At 37.7% G+C, this 21,331-nt stretch overlaps 1 protein-coding gene and 1 pseudogene across 4 annotated transcripts in view; both read left to right on the top strand.

The window, feature by feature from the left end:
- Nucleotides 1-21,331, top strand: part of LOC126257893 (AMP deaminase 2) — a 470,969-nt gene that overhangs the window by 386,697 nt on the left and 62,941 nt on the right. For all 4 annotated transcript variants that reach the window (XM_049955599.1, XM_049955600.1, XM_049955601.1 and 1 more), the window contains one exon: nucleotides 6,684-6,847. In XM_049955599.1, the coding sequence (XP_049811556.1) occupies nucleotides 6,684-6,847 (164 nt within the window). The remainder of the gene's footprint in view (nucleotides 1-6,683; nucleotides 6,848-21,331) is intronic.
- LOC126212140 (5S ribosomal RNA) lies at nucleotides 14,834-14,951 on the top strand (annotated as a pseudogene).

The following is a 21,331-nucleotide window of genomic DNA, read 5'->3' as shown; positions in this document are numbered from 1 at the left end:
TTGAAAATGATACCTGCAAAATGCTGCACACTTTTCAGTACAATAGTTCATGAAATGTTAGCAGTGTGCAGAATAATGCAGTCCCTAAGCAATGAGTCCATGTTAGATTCACATTCTGTGTTGGGGTAAATATGTAGAGATTGATAACTGCCCCAAACTGAAGACTTGCTTTGTTGTTGCCCCACAGTTTGTCATTTTGACTGTGGCAAACTGATGCTGCAGTGTCTGTCTTTGGCTCACCATTGTAAAAGGTGTAACAAATTCAGTGAAATAAAAAAAAAAAAATGTAGTTCACTTGTTTATGTACATATATAACACAACTGCCAAATTTTCCTTTGAGAGAGAGGTCGTGCATGCCGTATGGTTCTGATTCGAAATTCGCCTTATCATTCATGTCATTTGCATAATCTTTTATGAATTAGGTCAGTGCTCATGTGTGTCAAGAGATATTCGTGTATTTCTGAATGGTAAAAAACTCATACTATGTCATAATTGTAAACATAATTTGCACTTTTTAGAAATTTTTGGCAGTGGTATCCTCATTTAAAAACAATCATTCCCTAATTTCATTGTATATTTATGTGAAAAAGGATACACTTTTGAGAATGTTCTGACACTGGTAAATTTTTGTGAATTTCGTTAAGTTACGAGTTTTATGTGTAAACTTATGTCATAGTAAATCAGCATTTGTGATTGACAATTATGATAAATAACTCAGATAATGTGTCACATTGGTTTCCTCTTTCAGCAGCAGTGTGTATTTTTGTGTATTTTCTGCATTTATCATAATTTAATCCTATTGTCAAATTTATTATTGAACATAACCTAAAAAACATTTCAGAAAAGCAGTTAAATTTATATCAAGATTGTCATTATAGATATATTGTTTTGGGTGTAAATCAATTTAGTTCTAAAAGGCTATTTTTAATATGCGTAGGTTATCAGAACCATCAATTAAAGGAGAATCAGCCAGCTTAGTTTAAAGTAATTTGTTTCTGTTCTGTAAAATATTGCATCAGCCACAATACTGCACAACTGTGTATGCTGTTCTGAGGTGTGAGATGAGTTAGTTGTTGTTCATAAGCAGCTAGAGATTGCTCTGACTACTATCAAGTGATTGGAAACAATTACAGGTGGCTATGCTGGGATAGCTACGAGGAGTCCTGTACCAGAAATACCAACTGTACTTAAAGTACTATCTTCTCCTGTGGACACTTGTCCTTTTACAGGAAGTATAGAATCTGTCACTACTTGTGAGTGACATGTCAGTGGTAAATCTAGGTGCCCTGTCCAGGGGAGTCAGGGACAAGGGAGAACTGATAATGTTACAGCCTACACCAAACAAGTTAGAGATGCTGCCTTCCACTAAAATTGAAATTGAGCCAGTGATATTTGGTTAAACTGTTAGGAAATATGCTGAGTCCTGTGATAAGATAAAGCAAATGCAAAAGGATAGGGGTCTAATAATTGTCAACAGTTGATATGTGTGGCAAATAATAGTACACCTTAGCGAAACAGTAGCAAGGAATGAGAAAGAATACTGTTTACACTCTGGGGGTGTCATTCAACATGCTGAAGAGGCTATTCTGGTAGCCATTAAGAAAACAGGGTGCAATCAGCTGCAAATTGTGGCACATAGTGTGGCAAATGGTGCCTGACATCCAGGCTCTGAGGTCATTCTTGGGTCATTGCAGCAACTAGCAGAGAAGATTGAGAGTATCAGCCTTGCTCATGGAGTTTCAAAGCAGCTCATAATTTGCAGCAATGTTCCCACACCTAATTGTAACCCCCTGGATCTGACTCAAATGAACTCGGTAATTCTCCATCCAGTCCAGGTAACATCAGCTGTAGGAGACCCAGAACTATTAGTGTAAAACCCAAAAGTATGCCACCCACAAGAAGAGTATTAAAAACCTAGTAGTTAACTGCCAAATCATTTGCAAAAAAAGGGCCATAGTTTGAATTGCTCCTCAAAAGCAGTGAGTTTTTTTGGGGAAATTTTAAGTTTATATTGAAAGGATAGGCTAATGGGTAAAGGAGGTGGTGTATTTGTCACAATAGACAAGAAACTAAAATCCACTGAGATAGAAACTGAAGCTGAAGGTGAGATTGTTTGGGCAAGACTCAGTATCAGGAGTGGGCACAAAATTTACCATTGGATCCTTTTGTCACCCACTAGACTCATCTCCTGATGTAACTGAACATTTACATACTAATCAACTGAGGCTTCCTCATTAGTCTCCCAATCAGATTGTAATCATTGTGGAGACTTTCATCATCAAAATCAATTGGAATAATTACAGTTTTGTTACTGGTGGTTTTAATGAGATATCCTGTGAAAATATCACTAAATGCTTTCTCTTTAAACTACCTGTAACAGATAGTCTGAAATGCCACTTGTGATGGAAATTTATTGGATCTAATGGCAACCAACAGACTGGACTTCTTTGAGAAGGAGAATGTCTGCGTTGAAACTGGTATTATTGACCATGAAGGTGATCTAAATGATTAATGGAAAATCTCGTATAAAGATGTGAAACAAATACTGACAAAGAGATAGAGGGGCTGGCCAGTACTTACCTCAGCTCAGTACAGCCGATAGATACACAAAACAGAACAGAAAATTTACATTCCTAGCTTTCGGAACTTTGTTCCTTCATCAGGGAGGAGAGAGGGGGAAAAAAGGGAAGAAGGGAAAGTGGATTCAGTTACTCACAACCCAGTTTATGAAGCAACAGGGAAAGGTAAACAGGGAGGGTAGCAAGGATGTAGGCATGGTTGTCAGAGGGAAGCCAAAGATATTCTACTGTTAAGTACTGTGCCAGCTTCAAACCAAAGAGGATATGTGCAGAAGTAAAGAGGTATATAGTATAAAGATAGTATATAGTATAAAGATGGCTAATAGCCATTCACACATCTTTTCATCCTACATAGTTGTGTTTGTCTTTATACTATATACCTCTTTACTTCTGCATGCATCCTCTTTGGTTTGAAGCTGGCACAGTACTTAACCGTAGAATATCTTTGGCTTCCCTCTGACAACCATGCCTCCATCCTTGCTACCCTCCCTGTTTACCTTTCCCTGTTGCTTCATAACCTGGGTTGTGAGTAACTGAATCCACTTTCCCTTCTTCCCTTTTTTCCCCCTCTCTCCTCCCTGATGAAGGAACAAAGTTCCGAAAGCTAGGAATGTAAATTTTCTGTTCTGTTTTGTGTATCTATCGGCTGTAGTGAGCTGAGGTAAGTACTGGCCAGCCCCTCTATCTCTTTGTTATTATTGACCATGAGGCAGTTGTAGCAATAATTACAAATACAATACAAAAGGCAATTAAAACAAGCAAAAAGATTTATATTTTCAGTGAAATACATAAAGAAGCAGTAGTGTCATGTCTTCGTGAGGAAACTGAAACTTTTAGATCAAAGCTCAAGACAAGAGCATGTAGAGTGTGGGTGCTGAACCCATTGATCATGACTGACTGGCCAATTGCAAGACTGACTGGCCAATTTCAACAGCTTTGAGTCAGTCTTTCAAAACCTTCATTAGAAATCTGTGTAAATGAGATGTTTTTGTAAAACACCAGTTTCTGACAATGAATGTTTCACACGGTATTTGTAGGCAGATGTGACATCATTGTCTTCACTTGTTTCATCTCCATCTGCATTTTACCACCTTTAACACTCTTGTCAAGCAACAGTCTATCCTCCTGCATGGTGAGGTTACTACTCGTGAACTGTAACATGGTATGTTGTGAGCAGGAGTTGCAGCAAGCGAGGAGAATGCTCAGGCTGTGCTGTGGGAGGAGGTGCAATTAAAGTATCCTTCCTACCTTCCTCACTGGCATTTGGAAAATTAATTATTTGGTTGAATCTCATTCATTTTGTTATTTAACTTACGCCATTGCAATTTTGATGTTGTGTTAATGTTTCAGGCCCTGGTGGCTACTGTGCATTGTCATTGTTTAAAAGTACTGACTGTGAAAAAATGTTATATTACTTCCATGCACAAGGTGGCAAAAAATATTAATTAAGATTCTGTAGGAAACTAACACAAGGGTTTGAGTTTGTATGTACGTAATAGTGAAATGACCCGATGTAATAAGCTATCTGCCATTTTGCTTCCAATCAATGTGTGCACAATCCTTATACAAAGACCTGAAATATTAAAACTCGTAAACCTCATTAGCATATTTTAGTGGATTCTACAAATGAGTGCAGGCAGATTTACAAGAAAGTTAATGTACTATTCAATATTACCCAGAGCAGTTATCCATATCTCTCTTCACGAAAGAAACACAAGAGATAGTGAAGTGAACTTCAGAACAGGAAGACCTCACTTGCCTGCTTTTGTTTTAAAAAGTGAATAACATTTAGATGTAATCTTTGTTGGTTTTCACTATACACAGTCTGTAAAATTATATTTATGTTTTATGATGTAGCTCTCATATAGCACAATCATTTCATCACAACATAGATAATAAATGAAATTTAGTACATTTTTGTATTAACAAGATTTGTTTCAAGAGTATGTAATGTAAGGGAGAATCAGCTCCCCCTCCAGTAGGCCACACAAACCTCTGTTTTTAAGATGCCACGAAACAACAATGGTCACAGTGGAGGTAATGATCAGTTATCGAACCTGAGACTGCTGTTTGTATTGTCAAATAACTGCCTCATTTCTCATTTTTTAAACAATCCTGATCAAAATAGCACAATAATACACATCACAGAAACAGCACAACCCAGTGACAATGCAGCCAACACCAGCAAGTAGCATGCCATACAGATGGCAATAGACATCTCCAAATCATTATCATGTGAAGTTCCCTGATCGCTGCCAAGTGTTACCAATCAGAATTAGGAGTCTGCATGCCAAGTTACCTAGTGACATGTTTGTGAAAAATGAGTGCAGCTAAACCCAGGAAAACATATCATTTCCATGGTGAGTGGTAGGAACACTTTTTTGTTACAACACAAAAGGGTGGGTGTATAAGTCTGACACATAATAATACTTTTGCCATACCCAAAAAGTGAAATATTGAATGCCATTTTAGAACAACTCACAGAGACATCGAATCGGAACTAGCTGTTGGTAGGGAGTTAGGAGGAAGAAACTTTCTAGTCTTAAAAGTAAACTATAATCACAGCAGTGGTCTCCTTTGTAAAACCTCTACAAAAAAGCCTTTCATCAAATATTGCATCATTTTGTATATCAGAAGTACTGATTAAATGTGCAAAACCATTTGACAATAGCACAGTTGTTAAGGAGCACTTTCTTGCACCTAGTTAGTCCTTGTTTCCCACATTAAAAAAGAAACAATGGAAAATCCAGGATGGAGTTTAACAATACCAGGGAAGGAAAGCTGCTACTCACCATATAGCGGAGATGCTGAGTCACAATAGACACAACAAAAAGATTCACACAATTGAAGCTTTCGGCCATAAAGGCTTTTGTCAGCAGCGCGCGCGTGCGTGCATGCACACGCTCCTTAACAACTGTGCACCTGCAGCCTCGGAGAGCTGAAACCACACTGCGAACAGCAGCACCAGTGCATGATGGGAGTGGCGACTGGGTGGGGGTAAGGAAGAGGCTGGGTTGGGGAGGGGGAGGGTTAGTATGGTGGGAGTAGCGGACAGTGAAGTGTTGCAGTTTATACGGAGGGCAGGAGAGAAGGTACGGAGGGTAAGTAGCGGAAAGGAGAGAAATAAAACGAAATTAAAAGACTGGGTGTGGTTATAGCTTGATACCAGTGCCTACCAATTTTAATTGTATATTACAGCACTGAGGACGGTCACCAAGTGACCAAAAATCGATTTTGCTGACAATAAAACAACAAAATATAGCCATTGCTGATTTTCCTTCCAATTTTGATTTAACTTGCTAAGCATTGACAGAAAGTGGCTGTTAAATATCTATCTGTCTCAATTGAACCACCAATTGTTTTGTTCTCCCATAAAAGATATATAATATGTTGACCACACCCACCTTCTGCTGTGACACTTCATTCACAATGATCATATAATTTCATTTTGTCTCTATGACCTACCTTCACTCTTGGTGTACTGTATTGTTTTAGCTTGGACATTTTGAGCAATTTGCAGTACTGTCTATAGTAAAATATTTTAACTGTCATATGACTATTCTTCATACCTTGACACAGTTCTTGTGTCCTGCTTGACACTGAATGCTATTACAGTAGTTATCCAATATGGGTACTTATTGGTACTACTTTCATATGGAATTTTCTAATGGAAAAGAACTAACAAAGAATGTATTATTATTATTATTATTATTATTATTATTTGAAACTCATGCACATTGTTCAAATACTCGTTTTGTTCAGCATTTTGAAATGGCAGTAGATTTGAGTTAAATATGATGTACATGTCTTCTTTGTTTTCCGACCCCTCTTATTTTTTCACAATTGAACATATACAATTTGTATAGTTTAATTGCCCTCTCGTACAGCTGTAATAATTACTGTTGCAGATGACAGAAATTATCTTGTAAAACTTGTAAATATAATGTATTGATTATAGTTGTTAATATTTTTGCATTATTTTGATGGTCATCAGTAATTATACTACTAATTTTCTTTATTTATTAAATGAAGAGTGTACATTATTTAGCACATTAATCCCATAAAAGATTCCTGCAGAGAACCATAAGAATGAAACTGTTGCAGGAAGTAGCATCAGATCTTGAAGAGAGTAAATATCAGAATGCAGAACTTCGTTTGTCCATATATGGAAAAAGTGCTGATGAATGGGACAAGTTGGCAATATGGGCAATAAACGGAAATGTGTACTCAGATAATATTCGCTGGCTGATACAGATACCTCGCTTATTGTAAGTATATAATACACTGACTTTGACAGGAAACACATGAAAATAAAATATTTTTTGTAATCGGTGTGTATTTGTTGAACTTCTAAATAAGTGTGATATTGTATCTACACTAAAAATTAAATTCCACCATTGAGGTAGAATTTCACAAACTGAAGGTGGTGTGTAACAAAAGTGTTCTTGAAGGGACAGAGGACCATTTCTCCAGTTTCAACATTCTGTTACTGCCTGAAGACATTGACAGAATTGTAAAGCAGAGGGGGAAAAGAACAACTGTCATTTCAATCATTAATTTTTTAAATTAAAATATACTGTTGTAACCATAAGTACAGTTTAAGCATTGAGTATTAAAACAGCACAATGGGAGGAGACAAGGAAATGAAAGGCCTTTTTTGACAGAAATGCTCAATACATTCTATCTTGATGTTTCTAGGTCATTAAGAGAGAGAATAATACAATTAGTGTTCCCCTCATTCTTTACTATGAGACTAAATGTAAATTCCATCTAAGGAATCCTGGACTCGCATTCGGGAGGACGACGGTTCAATCCCGTCTCCAGCCATCCTGATTTAGGTTTTCCGTGATTTCCCTAAATCGTTTCAGGCAAATGCCGGGATGGTTCCTTTGAAAGGGCATGGCCGATTTCCTTCGCAATCCTTCCCTAACCCGAGCTTGCGCTCCTTCTCTAATGACCTCGTTGTCGACGGGACTTTATACACTAACCACCACCACCATCTAAGGAATCAGCAGTAGTATGTAGTTAGTAAGGGGGAGAGCAGGAATACATTGTCTATCCTTCTGTGTACTGTTATCTTTACAGCCTTCCTTTGCTGCACACACCCCTCCCCTTTCCAGTTCCTCCTCCCCACACCTTCTTGTGCCCATCACCCCTACTCTTAAATTCTTATCTCTTCTCCTGCTTCCCCTTGTGGTATATGCTCTAATTGAACAAGCTGTCACAGTGGTTAAAACAGAGGACTTGCATTCTGAAGTGGAGTTCAAATCCCTGACAAGTCACTCCTATGGTTTGTGGGGCATAATACATTATCACCATTTCCATTAAGTGTAGTACATGAGGAGGAAGATTGTCAATAACCCATATGTACACCTTACTTACTCTAATTGCAGTATCATTGTCATTGCTTAAGATCTCTATATAAGAGAGAGTAATGTTTCTAGAATTATATTGCAACATTGGTCCTTAAAAGTTTGAGGGCAACTCCCTCCATATTCCAAAATTTCTTTTCTGTAGCCTCTGCCATTGAACTTTGTTGAATTGTTCTGCATGTCTGCATCTATGATAATTTTCAAATACTTGAAACAGTAGTACTTCATAAATATGGAATCTGCTACTAATAATACACAAACAATGTGAAAACTACAGTGTTAAGAACTATACCATAAGAACACCTTGTCTAATTCTCTCACAAACATGATATTATTGTTAGGATGAGCACCTACTGTCTGGAAGATGGGAAAAGTGACCGCCATCAAAAATCTCCAGACAAAAGCTTTGAGAGTACGAACTGTAAAGGCCAATTTGCCTATTGAGTTTGTTGGTCACACTTCAGTAATGTATCCTGTGTGGATATCTTCAGTTACATATGGACCTTCACACCCTACAACAACACCAATTCAGTTTTTAATTTGAATTTTTCACTCATTCACTCATTCATTCATTCACTTCCATATGGTTTTCTGTAATTCGCGTAATGAAGAACGACTTTTGGGGATGTGGGATGAGTCAAATTACAAACTGATACATTGAGCATGGAGCCAATCAAAAGTAGGCTTTCCATTGAGGCAACAGTCCTTTGTGCCAGCTTGGTATGGTAAGAAGACATCCAACACACGATGAAATGTTAGAGACACCCACAGTTGTGTAAGGAGGGACTAGTTTCAGAATGATTATTTTTAAAACACTTTGTTACTCATAGTAGCAAAAACCTTGTGAGAAGAAGACTGTGATTCATAGAGTGCATTGTTTGATACCATGTGGACATCACCATGTAATGATATTGCCATCATTCGATACTGAGAATTCATCTGATGTTCCAATAAGTAATCAAAGTACATAGTTTCATCCTTGAGGCAACCATCTGAACATTGTGAATTTTATGAGTGCTCCTTCTGCCGAAGTGAGAGAATGAAAATGTGAATATGAGTAACAGTCGAATATTTCTGTGGAATTTTTGTCACACAATAAATATTTGAACAAGTCAGTAAGCAAAAATATATGTATGCTAAACAAACACAATGGTTTCCAAATGTTTGATTCAATGTGTGCCAACCAACAAGAATGAAAGGAAGCAGTTGTTTGGATTGATTTTGTGGATGGGATTGGTGAAACTGCCATTCATGCACTTATCAGTCCCAGGATCCATTGTTTCTTCAAACATTCTCATGAAAAGTAACGCGTAGAGACCATTTCAAAATTCTGTTGAGAATGCTACTTTTAACAGACAATACGCTAGTTGATGCTTTAGATCATCTCTCAAAAGTTCAAGGAATTGAGTTCAAGGAATTGAGTTCAAGGAACTGAACAAAAATTAAAAAAAATATTATGATCCTGTCAAAATACTATGCATCGATGAGTTCTAATACCATTTTGAGGACAAATTATAGCTAGTCAATATTTGAAACAAAATAGACACAGGAATAGCATCAAAATGTTTAAATTGTACATAGTTTTCAAATTTGCACTGGTTAAGTACTAGGTAAAGAAGATACCATATTAAGAAATGTTATGATGAATTTATGTAGTGATAATTGGTATACCAATGTAGCTTTGGCAAGCAAACTAATAACAAAGACTATGCATTTGATTGGCACCCTTCAACTAAATCACAAAGAAATTTCCAAAGAGATTATAAGGACGAAATTGAAATGCAGGGAAGTGATTGCAAAAGAGAATAATAATAGAATTATGGTCCTAAAATGGAAAGACAAAAGAGATGTTATGGTTCTCTCGACCAAACATTTGAGTGAAATGGAAAACACTACAATCAAAAGAGGGGTTTATTGGAAACCAGAAATTGTTACTGAATGTAGTTACGGAAAAACTGGTATTGACCTTTCTGATCAGATGACTGCATATAGCAGACCACTAAAAAAACATACAGCATTCAACCTTTTTTTGAATGCATTCCAAGATGTGATGGGATGCAAAATGTCAAGCACAGTATTTCAGAAACTCGCCAGATGCACTCAAACTTGAAGGAGCTCTAGCCAGTGTTGATAAAAGAAGTACCAGTTGAAACAAAAGAAGGCAGGGAGCATAAAGTGAATCAATATTGTTCTGAATCTTGAAAGACAAACGTTCAGATGCAATGCAGTAAGAAAATTAACTGAACAGGTGAATACCTTTTGTAATCAGTGCACATCTAAACTCCACCTTCATACTGAATGTATTCAATAAGCTTAATTACATTTGTTTTTTAACCAAGATACTGCCATTCCTGTGCACTGATGTCCAAATAAAAAGTACACTGTCAGACCCATGGGACTGATGGCACCCTATTGAGGAGTGCTCTGTCAGATGCAGGCTGCTTCTGTGAAGTACACTAACTACCAGTTAAGACTGCGGCTGTTACTGTTGTGGTCTTCAGTTAAAAGAATTGTTTGACACAGCTCCACACTAACTGTGCAAGTCCTTCACCTCTGCATAAATCTTCAAAAGCTTATATTTTCTTATAATCCACATCTCACTTTTGTACAAGGCTACACTGCATACAGATACCTTCAGAAAATGTTAATGAACACCACCACAGCTGTATTGCAGGTGGCCCCTTTGTGATAAGACTGGTGATGAACTTAGTCACCTGATGCTGTTCATTTAGTTTGAAACATGTTGTTGCATAGTAAGCATACCGTAATATGCAGCTGTGGTGGTTTTTGTTAACATTTACATTATTCAAATCTGGAGAACAAAATGATAAAATTTATTACCTTCTGAAAATACTACATGGCACACATTCTTATTCAGTGTTGGCAACCTGACCACATAAAACATTCTACTGCTACAGAAACAAGAATAATAATTCAATGAACTGTACACGACAGTTCTGAACCTGAACACGAATCTAAATCTCAGCATGGACATGACAGTGACTTGAGTAATCATGAATGATGGGACTGGACATACAGCCACCAATCAAACTGAATTCAATGTTTACTGCAAAAAAATTGTCCAGATCCAGATTGGAACTTGGAATGTGGGCTCTATAAATCAAATATGCCAGCTTGCACAAGTATTCTGTGAATTCAGTCAGTGTAGACTAGGCATAATGGACCTTTGTGAAGTTTGTTTGACAGGTAGCGATCAAATAGCCAATGAGGGCATAACAATAAACATTTGCATGGTGTTAGACTAGTACTTAGTCAACAAGTGATTAAGGTTCTCATTGAAAGGGAAGTAGTTAATGATCAAATCATCACTGCATACTTTCATTATACTCACCCTAGAACAACTATTGTCCAAATCTATGCACTGATTGAAGATTCAAATGATGAAGACAAGCCTGCTCTCTCTCTCTCTCTCTCTCTCTCTCTCTCTCTCTCTCTCTCTCGTTTTTTTTTTTTTTTAGAAAAAATGAGAAGCTGCACAATGTTTGTAATGAAACGCCTGTCATATCTTGCACTTCTTATGGGTGATATGAATGCATCACTTAGCAATGAACATAATGGCTTTAACATGTTGTTTACCCTTTCCAACAGCACAATGCATGAATGGCAATGATGAACACTTCAAATTATTCTGTAGCTCTAGTGGGCTCTGTACAAGCGATAGCTTGTTTCTACATACAATGATACATAAGAAGACCTGGTGTTCTTCTGATGAAACACTAAATGAAATTAAGTATGTTCATATCAACAGCTAACAGAAGTCATCTGTATGAGATACATGAACCTGTCAAGCTGTGTATGTTGGGTTGGACCATTTCATGGCCGTGAAAGTGATGTTCAAATAGCAGCAACACTGACAACCTGAATGACTATTTGATATGGGAAAGCTAAAAGATGAGGTAGGAGAAAATTCTTTCATAATCAGCCTCAAACATCAATTGCAAGCACTTCAATCTCTATTTGATGAAATGCATGGTTTAAATTCAAGGAATCTGTGAGAATATATGCTGAAGAGACAATTGGATGTCGGAGACGAACAGGGAAAGAGCATGGATTCAGAAAGATCATAAAGCAACAATGTGAACAGGCTAAAGATAAATAACAACTTCAGATAGCTAGGCATAAATATTCCAAATCAGACCATTCATCAAAAGCAGTTGTAGAGTTGATGGAAAGAGAGTGACTTGAACCTAAAGCAACAGAGGTGCAAAATGCTGCCTCTGAAAATAACATGGGCATATTATACCACTTTGTTCAAAAACTTAATGTAGTTAATAGTTTCCCAGGTGGCCCCATAAAGGACAAAACTGGCACAATACTGATCACTAAAGATGAACAAGCTGCTCGATGGGTTGAGTACTTCAAAGAAACCTTATACCAGCACTATCCACTTAATACTTAAAACTTTGAAGATTAGCCAAAAATGTAAGGGCTAATGGCAAAAACCAGGTGATATTGTACCAGTAGAGGTTTTTACAGCAATCAAACCACTTAAAACCAGTAAAGAAGCTGGTTTGGATGAAATGTCAGCCAAAATTCTGAAAAACTGTGCAATATATGTTGGCAAACAAGACACTTTCCAGAAGACTGGAAGCATGGCATGGTATGGCATGGCATCATTGTTAAACTACTAAAAAAGGAAATCTAACTAAATGTGCAAATGGAGAGGTACCACACTTCTCTCAGTGCCATGCAAAGTCTTCTATCTTTTTGTTTTAAAAAGGAAACAAGACACAGCAGGTTGTCAACTGTGAGAACAACAGGTGGCTTTCTAAGTGGGAGATCATGCATTGAACAAATATTTATTCTGTGAAACGTAATAGAACCATGTGTAGAATACAACTGTCCACTCCACCTAAACTTTGTTGCTTTCAAAAAAGCATTTGATTGTACACACCAAGAATAATTATGGCATATTGTCAGCCTGTGTGGAATTCCTGATCATCATATTACTGAGTTCAGAAACCTGTATCTAAATTTGTGTTACTATTTAAGAACAGAAGATTGAAACACCCCTATCTTTAGTATTCTGAAACACATCAAACAATGGTGCATTTTGTCACCATCCCTTTTTGTATTAGTCATAGATTTCATAATGAGAGAAACTGTGCTCCTACTTGAACATATGTTTGAATGAGCAAACTAGGCTTATGGATCTGGATTTTGTTGATAATACTGTTCTTCTTGCAGAAAACCCTTAAAGTTTGCAGTCAGTGGCTACCAAACCGGATGGAATAGCCAGTTATGTAGAACCAAAAAATAAATAGGAGTGAAACAAATACATTGTGCATAAGAATGGAAATGTTTCTCAAATTATAGTGCAGCAGAACGTACTACTAGGTGTTGACCGATTTCCATATCTTGGCAGCCTTATCTGTAATAATGGGGACATAGATGCAGGCATCACCAGCAGAACTGGAAAATCTACATTCTTCCAATGAATGCAACCCATATGGCAATTAGACTCTGAAAATATGGCCACAAAACTTTGGCTGTACTCCTCTATCATATTATAGATGGCCATGTACACATGTGAGACTAGAAAATGTCAGCTAAATTTGCTCACAAGCTAAATGTTTTTCACCAGTGATGCTTAAGGTAAATTGAAAAGATCGTCTATCATGAACTCATTTCAGATGACAAAATGCTCAGAGTAAGTCATCTCTGCAGCCTACACAAAATCATTGTTGAAAGAAGACTGAAGCTTGCAGAACATGTTCTATGCGTGAAAGATGGAAGAATCTCCAAATCAGCACTATTGTGGAAACCAATGATTGAATATAAAAGTAGAGGAAGAGCTTGTAACACCTGGAAACAAATTTTGGAAAGGATTTTCAGTGCAAGGACATGAACTGGGAGGAAGTTGAAAACCTGGCAGCAGATAAGATTCACGGGAAGAAACTTGTTGCCCAATATGCTATGTAACATTGAAAGAACTAAGCCTAAGACAATAAAAAATGAAATGACCATATGACGTTATTAGGTGGAGGACCCTATCTGGGGATGTTTGGCTACCTGGTGCAAGACTATTTGACACCACTTTGACAACTTGCACATAAATGGAGATGGAATGAAATGATTAAAACATCAGAAAGACCCAGTCCCCATTCAAAGAAAATTTCTGACCCTGCCGGGAATCGAACTTGGGACTCCACAATCTGGAGGCAGCAATGCTAACTGCTTTTTTTTTTAAAAAAAAAATCTCATTTTGCTCTACATTGTTCGGTGAATTTGTTTGGGGCTGACGTCCGACGACATCCGTTCATGTTCTTTGTTGATCCATTCACTCAGTTTTTTTATTACAGAGGGTAGCTAACCCTCTGACCAAGCACGCTGAGCTACCGTGCCGGCTAACTGCTAGACCACTAGCTGCATACTTTAAATCCTTTCTACTTTGCCTAAATAACAAAACTCATTGACTACTTTTAATGTCCATTTCCTAAGCTAATTCTCTCGGCATCACCTGGTTGAAATAGACTGTACTCCATTACCCATGTTTTACTTTTGTTGATGTTCATTTTATAGCTTTGTAATTCAAGTCGTTATACATTTGATTCAACTGCTCTTGCAAGTCCCTTGCCATCTCAGACAGAATTAAATTTCATCGCTAACCACAATATTTTTATTTTTTCTCCCTCTCCAAATTTCTCCTTACTTTCCTTCACAGATTGCTCAGTGTACAAACTGAATAACATCAGGGATAAGCTACAACCTTGTCTCACTTCCTTCTCAATTATGGGTTCCGTTTCATATCCTTCCACTCCTATAATTGTAGTGTAGATTCTGTACAAGTTATGGATAACTTTTCACTCCCTTTGTTTTACCTCTGCTGCCTTCAGAATTTCAAAGTGTCTATTCCAATCAGGCAACGGCCTTGCCGCAGTGGCTACACCGGTTCCTGTGAGATCACCGAAGTTAAGCGCTGTTGGGCGTGGTTGGCACTTGGATGGGTGACCATCCAGGCCGCCATGCGCTGTTGCCATTTTTTGGGGTGCATTCAGCCTCGTGATGCCAATTGAGGCGCTACTCGACCGAATAGTAGCGGCTTCTGTCAAGAACTCCTCCTATCCGCATCCTCCACTGAGGATGGTCCCAGTAGGCCACTCATGGCCTGAAGACGGAGTGCTATTCCAGTCAACATTGTCAAAAATTTTCTCTAAATTTACAGACACTACAAACATAGTTTGCCTTTTTTTCAGTCTTCTTTTAGGACAAGTTACAGGGTCAGTTAAACAGTGACAAAGTAATTGAGATGAATTATGAGTCTGAGTAAGATACTCCCGCTAGTCCACTGAAACTGATACAGTAGTCTTGTTAGTTAAGTTGAATGGGACTGGAACCACTTTGAACTATTGAAAACTTGAACTATTCAAATTTATGTGGAAAAAAGAAATAGAATGAAGTTGATAAGAATACAGACTTAAAAATATGAACTTTATTAAAATGATGTGTTTAGGCACTTACTTTGACAGAATCAAAGTTTTTACTTTAGTCTGATAACTGTTTACTTTGTAAAATAATGGCAGTGTCTTTTTTTGTGGAGGTGCTATTTTTTTGCGCAGCAAAATCATGCTGCCATGTGAAGAGCAGCATGTTGGTTGGTATCCCATCTGGCTGTCATTACACATAGCACACAGTGGTCTCAAGAGCAGCCTATCCATCAATGTGACTTATCATTGTACAGTCTCAGCCTTGTCATCCTATCACTCTCACACTGTGTTGGGGTGTTAACCTTATCTATTACAGAGGCGTCATTAATTTCTAACTGTTTGTCTGAATTCAACCATTCAGTTATTTCCACATTTTATGGCTCTTCACAGCCTGGCAACCTTCTGATTAATGCACACAACAAGTGACAATCTTCATCGTCAAAATCTTTAGTTGCTGTGTTAGGTGTACTTTCCTGTAGAATTTTCTCCATGACTTAGAAACTGAGTCTGACTCTCTCACTCTGAGTCACTGATCTAGTACACGATGCCCTTCACTGTCACATTCTTTAAAGCTCCTACATTGCTTTCATTGCCTTCCAAATACAAAACCAGTTGTAACAATCAACAATGATGTTTTCTCTTCAGGCATTTGAGAATATCATGATCTACTGGCTGAATCAAATTGGTAGTGTTTGGGGTGAGAAATGAGGCTGAATCCCATTGCACTGCAGTTCATCTATACTTGGATGTGAGGAACACTTATTAAAATAGCTTTCTTTTATAAACGTTTTGCACTCCAATACAACTGAGTTCAAAAACCAATTCTTAAAGATTTCCTGACTCATCCAGGTATGTAGATATCTGGAAGAGCTGACATAGTAAATTCTTGAACACTCCTGGCTTGACAGACTTTCCAGTCACAACCAGTTTTGGTGTGTTGTTTCTAGTTACATTTGAAGCTCTGATAACTGTGAGCTGTTGTTTACTTTCTTGTGCTGAGGAGTTCTCTTTTTTGCCCCCCTCATAAGAAGAAAGTGTTTTTGCTGGCAACGTCCTGAAATTGAAACCAGCTTTGTCAAGTTGTAAATTTGTTCATTAGATACATTTTCTTCAGGTATGATTCTTTTAAACTTCAAAATAAATTCCAAATTAGCCTCAGAGTCATCAGATAGTTTTTCTCTGCATACATCTAGTTGAGACACTCCATACCTCTTCTCCACTTGTCGAGCCAGTCCACACTAGCAGCAAAACTGTCTCCTCTCTCTTGTAGCTGTTTCTAAAAAAAACCAAGGCTTTATACTACAAAATTGGGCCAGACATTGGAGACCCCTTCTGTCTTTATTGTGTAAACCACTGGAACAATACCTCACTTGTTTTTTCGAACCTAGACTTCCTTCTAATTTTTCAGTTGAGAGATTCTTCAGAGCATTTCCTTCAAGAAAACTGTTCCAATTTAAATCTGTGTCTTCATCAGTCATCAAAAGTAACCTCTATGTCACCGAAATTGAGAGCATTTCGTAATTGTTTGTCCTTTGTCATGTCATTCCAATCCTTCTGACATTCCAAGGCACAAATTTCCATTTCTTTGTTGCAGCAATCATTTTTAGGAGGCGTAAAACAAAAACAGTCAATAAAGGAAACAAAATGCAGAACTGCACTGTACCGACAATGACAAATGTAAAACACCACTTTCAACAATAGGATTGATTGCTTTTATAAACATTTAAAAACAGAGAGAAGCATATGCATTGTGTTATTGACAAAGAGACAATTGAGGAGATTGAGTGGTTCATCTGGTGTTTTGCTGTGAGCGAGTGGAGGAAATGGATCAGGGATTGATATGCTATACAACAGTTTTTCTATTTATTTATTACTCTTTTATTTTATTTTTTTATTTATTTATTTTTTCCTTTTAGGAGGCTCTGATTTATGTGAAACTCGAAATATCAAGACTCTATTGTAATTGATGATGGTTACTTTATCACTGTTTCTATTAGCAGAAAAGCAGCTACTTCCTAAATAACCACTGGTCTTCCTCTTAAGCTACCCAGCTGCTTTATGTAACTTACACAGAAGATTATCAACTATCAATATACATGTCAAGTTGAAAATTTGCTTAATGTGAATGTTAGTGTTAGTTGGGATTTGCATCCCAAAGTCCAATATTCTTATAAATTATAGGATGATTGGTTAATAAGGTATGTTTTTCTTTTTTAATTTTTCGAGTTTAGAGTTTCCAGTTTCCTTCCTGATAGCTACTGGCAACATGTCAAAGACTTTTGCACCAGAATAGAAAACACCATTCTGAACCATAGATAGAGATTCAAATATGGAAGTAATTTTTACTTGTAGTGGTGTGGTTAATAATTTCAAAGCTCATTCTTGGGTCACTTTTGTTATTAGTCACAAATAGCATTTGAAAATAAATGTGTTAGCATATGAGTGAGTGTAAGACAATGTTTTGACCTTTGTGATATTCTCTCAGAAGATTATGCCACAAGTGACAGTATTGAGTGCAAGTATCCAAAGCATGTAAGCAATCCCACATGTAGGTCAACATAATTAAACAGATCTGTAATTGCAAAGCAGGCAGAAGTGAGGTTTTTGGTTAACTCATCCATCTGCTGGTACAATCTCAGTTTATTATTCGACTAGACACCTAGGGAAAACACACACAGAACCTCAACAAATTTCTGTTTATGATCTCCCCTTGAGGTATTTGAAAGTAATTTTTCTTTCTTTTGGATTGTGTGTACTTTATGGGTTTTCATAAGATTGAGTGCTATGCTGTTTGCTGTGACCTAGTTGTGAGCGTGTCCCATACTACTTCTGGCTGTGTCTGGTATAGATGTGTTTGGGCCTTTTATCAGAATACTTGTCAACTTTTCTGTAGTTGACATACCGTATGACTCCATGCAAGGGAAATGCGTTTACTGACATGCCGTTTTAGTTAACCAATTAAAATTATGATATATACAATCAAAAAATTTATAGAACACAGGAAGGAGGAAGATGCTTCTATAGTTAGAGGTCACTTGCTTATCTCCACTTTCAGACATTAGTGTTATTACTTTATATTTCTGTCTGTAAAGAAATATGCTTTCATTCATTGACTAAATATAAAGGAACTAGAGAGATGTGCTGTTGAGTAGCACAAAATTTCCATTATTTGCTTAGAAGAACTACTCCTTATTAGTGACCAAATAAATTTGTGGCCTGATCAGCAGTTGAGTTGGAAAAATTGATGGCTTTTGATGAAGTATGCAATGCTTGTTCAAGTAAACCTAATGAATCTGCTTTTGGTGGTCTATTCCTAGCCTCCCCCCCCCCCCCCCCCTTTCTTTTAGTTACTGTAAAGCAGGGTGGAATTAGTCCTGCTGGGTAACATAGTCCCACTTGAGGTAACAACTAATAGATATTGCAATAAGCTATCATCTTAATGCCTATTGGTTAAAAAGGGCTATGTTAAAGAGGTTTAAAGTATAGCTGAGAAAAAAAAATCACAGCTCAAATGCTGGTGGGTGGCTGCTCAGCAACAGCAACAGGGCAACTCAATATCCAAGGGCACCAAAGATCTTTTGTGAGCAGTTATTTGGCATGCATGTCACCCAATATGATTCATGTCCCAATAATAGTGCAGTTCCATCTTAAGCATCAATTGCATAAGTGGTATGTGCAATGTGCCCAAGATGCAACACAGTAGCCAGTACGATATGAGGTTCATTGTAACCAGTATGATTTTTTTGATTATATAAAAGGTATCAAATAGATTATATATTGGTAAGACAGAGATTTAGGAACCAGGTTTTAAATTTTAAGACATTTGCAGGGGCAGATGTGGTCTCTGACCACAATCTATTGGTTATGAACTGTAGATTAAAACTGAAGAAACTGCAAAAAGGTGTGAATTTAAGGAGATGGGACCTGGATAAACTGACTAAACCAGAGGTTGTAGAGAGTTTCAGGGAGGTCGTAAGGGAACAAGTGACAGGAATGGGGGAAAGAAATACAGTAGAAGAAGAATGGGTAGCTCTGAGGGATGTAGTAGTGAAGGCAGCAGAGGATCAAGTAGGTAAAAAGACGAGGGCTAGTAGAAATCCTTGGGTAACAGAAGGAATATTGAATTTAATTGATGAAAGGAGAAAATACAAAAACGCAGTAAATGAAGCAGGCAAAAAGGAATACAAACGTCTCAAAAATGAGATCGACAGGAAGTGCAAAATGGCTAAACAGGGATGGCTAGAGGACAAATGTAAGGATGTAGAGGCTTATCTCACTAGGGGTAAGATAGATACTGCCTACAGGAAAATTAAAGAGACCTTTGGAGAGAAGAGAACCACTTGTATGAATATCAAGAGCTCAGATGGCAACCCAGTTCTAAACAAAGAAGGGAAAGCAGAAAGGTGGAAGGAGTATATAGAGGGTCTATACAAGGGCGATGTACTTGAGGACAATATTATGGAAATGGAAGAGGATGTAGATGAAGATGAAATGGGAGATACGATACTGCGTGAAGAGTTTGACAGAGCACTGAAAGACCTGAGTCGAAACAAGGCCCCAGGAGTAGACAACATTCCATTAGAACTACTGACAGCCTTGGGAGAGCCAGTCATGACAAAACTCTACCGTCTGGTGAGCAAGATGTATCAGACAGGCGAAATACCCTCAGACTTCAAGAAGAATATAATAATACCAATCCCAAAGAAAGCAGGTGTTGACAGATGTGAAAATTACCGAACTATCAGTTTAATAAGCCACAGCTGCAAAATAATAATGCGAATTCTTCAGACGAATGGAAAAACTGATAGAAGCCGACCTCGGGGAAGATCAGTTTGGATTCCGTAGAAATGTTGGAACACGTGAGGCAATACTGACCCTACAACTTATTTTAGAAAAAAGATTAAGGAAAGGCAAACCTACATTTCTAGCATTTGTAGACATAGAGAAAGCTTTGGACAATGTTGATTGGAATACTCTCTTTCAAATTCTAAAGGTGGCAGTGGTAAAATACAGGGATCGAAAGGCTATTTACAATTTGTACAGAAACCAGATGGCAGTTACAAGAGTCCAGGGGCCTGAAAGGGATGCAGTGGTTGGGAAGGGAGCGAGACAGGGTTTTAGCCTATCCCCGATGTTATTCAGTCTGTATATTCAGCAAGCAGTAAAGGAAACAAAAGAAAGGTCGGAGTTGGTATTAAAATCCATGGAGAAGAAATAAAAACATTGAGGTTCGCCGATGTCAGAGACAGCAAAGGGCTTGGAAGAGCAGTTGAACAGAATGGACAGTGCCTTGAAAGGAGGGTATAAGATGAACATCAACAAAAGCAAAACAAGGATAATGGAATGTAGTCGAATTAAGTCGGGTGATGCTGAGGGAATTAGATTAGGAAATGAGATACTTAAAGTAGTAAAGGAGTTTTGCTATTAGGGGAGCAAAATAAGAGGTGATGGTCGAAGTAGAGAGGATATAAAATGTAGACTGGCAATGGCAAGGAAAGTGTTTCTGAAGAAGAAAAATTTGTTAACATCGAGTATAGCTTTAAATGTCAGGAAGTCGTTTCTGAAAGTATTTGTATGGAGTGTAGCCTTGTATGGAAGTGAAACGTGGACGATAAATAGCTTAGACAAGAAGAGAATAGAAGCTTTCGAAATGTGGTGCTACAGAAGAATGCTGAAGATTAGATGGATAGATCACATAACCAATGAGGAGGTATTGAATAGAATTAGGGAGAAGAGGAGCTTGTGGCACAACTTGACAAGAAGAAGGGACCGGTTGGAAGGACATGTGCTGAGACATCGAGGGATCACCAATTTAGTATTGGAGGGCAGCGTGGAGGGTAAAAATCGTAGAGGGAGACCAAGAGATAAATGCACTAAGCAGATTCAGAAGGCTGTAGGCTGCAGTAGGCACTGGGAGATGAAGAAGCTTGCA

The sequence above is a fragment of the Schistocerca nitens genome, chromosome 1, assembly GCF_023898315.1.
Source record: "Schistocerca nitens isolate TAMUIC-IGC-003100 chromosome 1, iqSchNite1.1, whole genome shotgun sequence".
In the NCBI taxonomy this organism is placed as follows: Eukaryota; Metazoa; Arthropoda; class Insecta; order Orthoptera; family Acrididae; genus Schistocerca; species Schistocerca nitens.
Note: the sequence above shows the minus strand (reverse complement) of the source record. Positions and strands in the feature narration are given on the sequence as shown.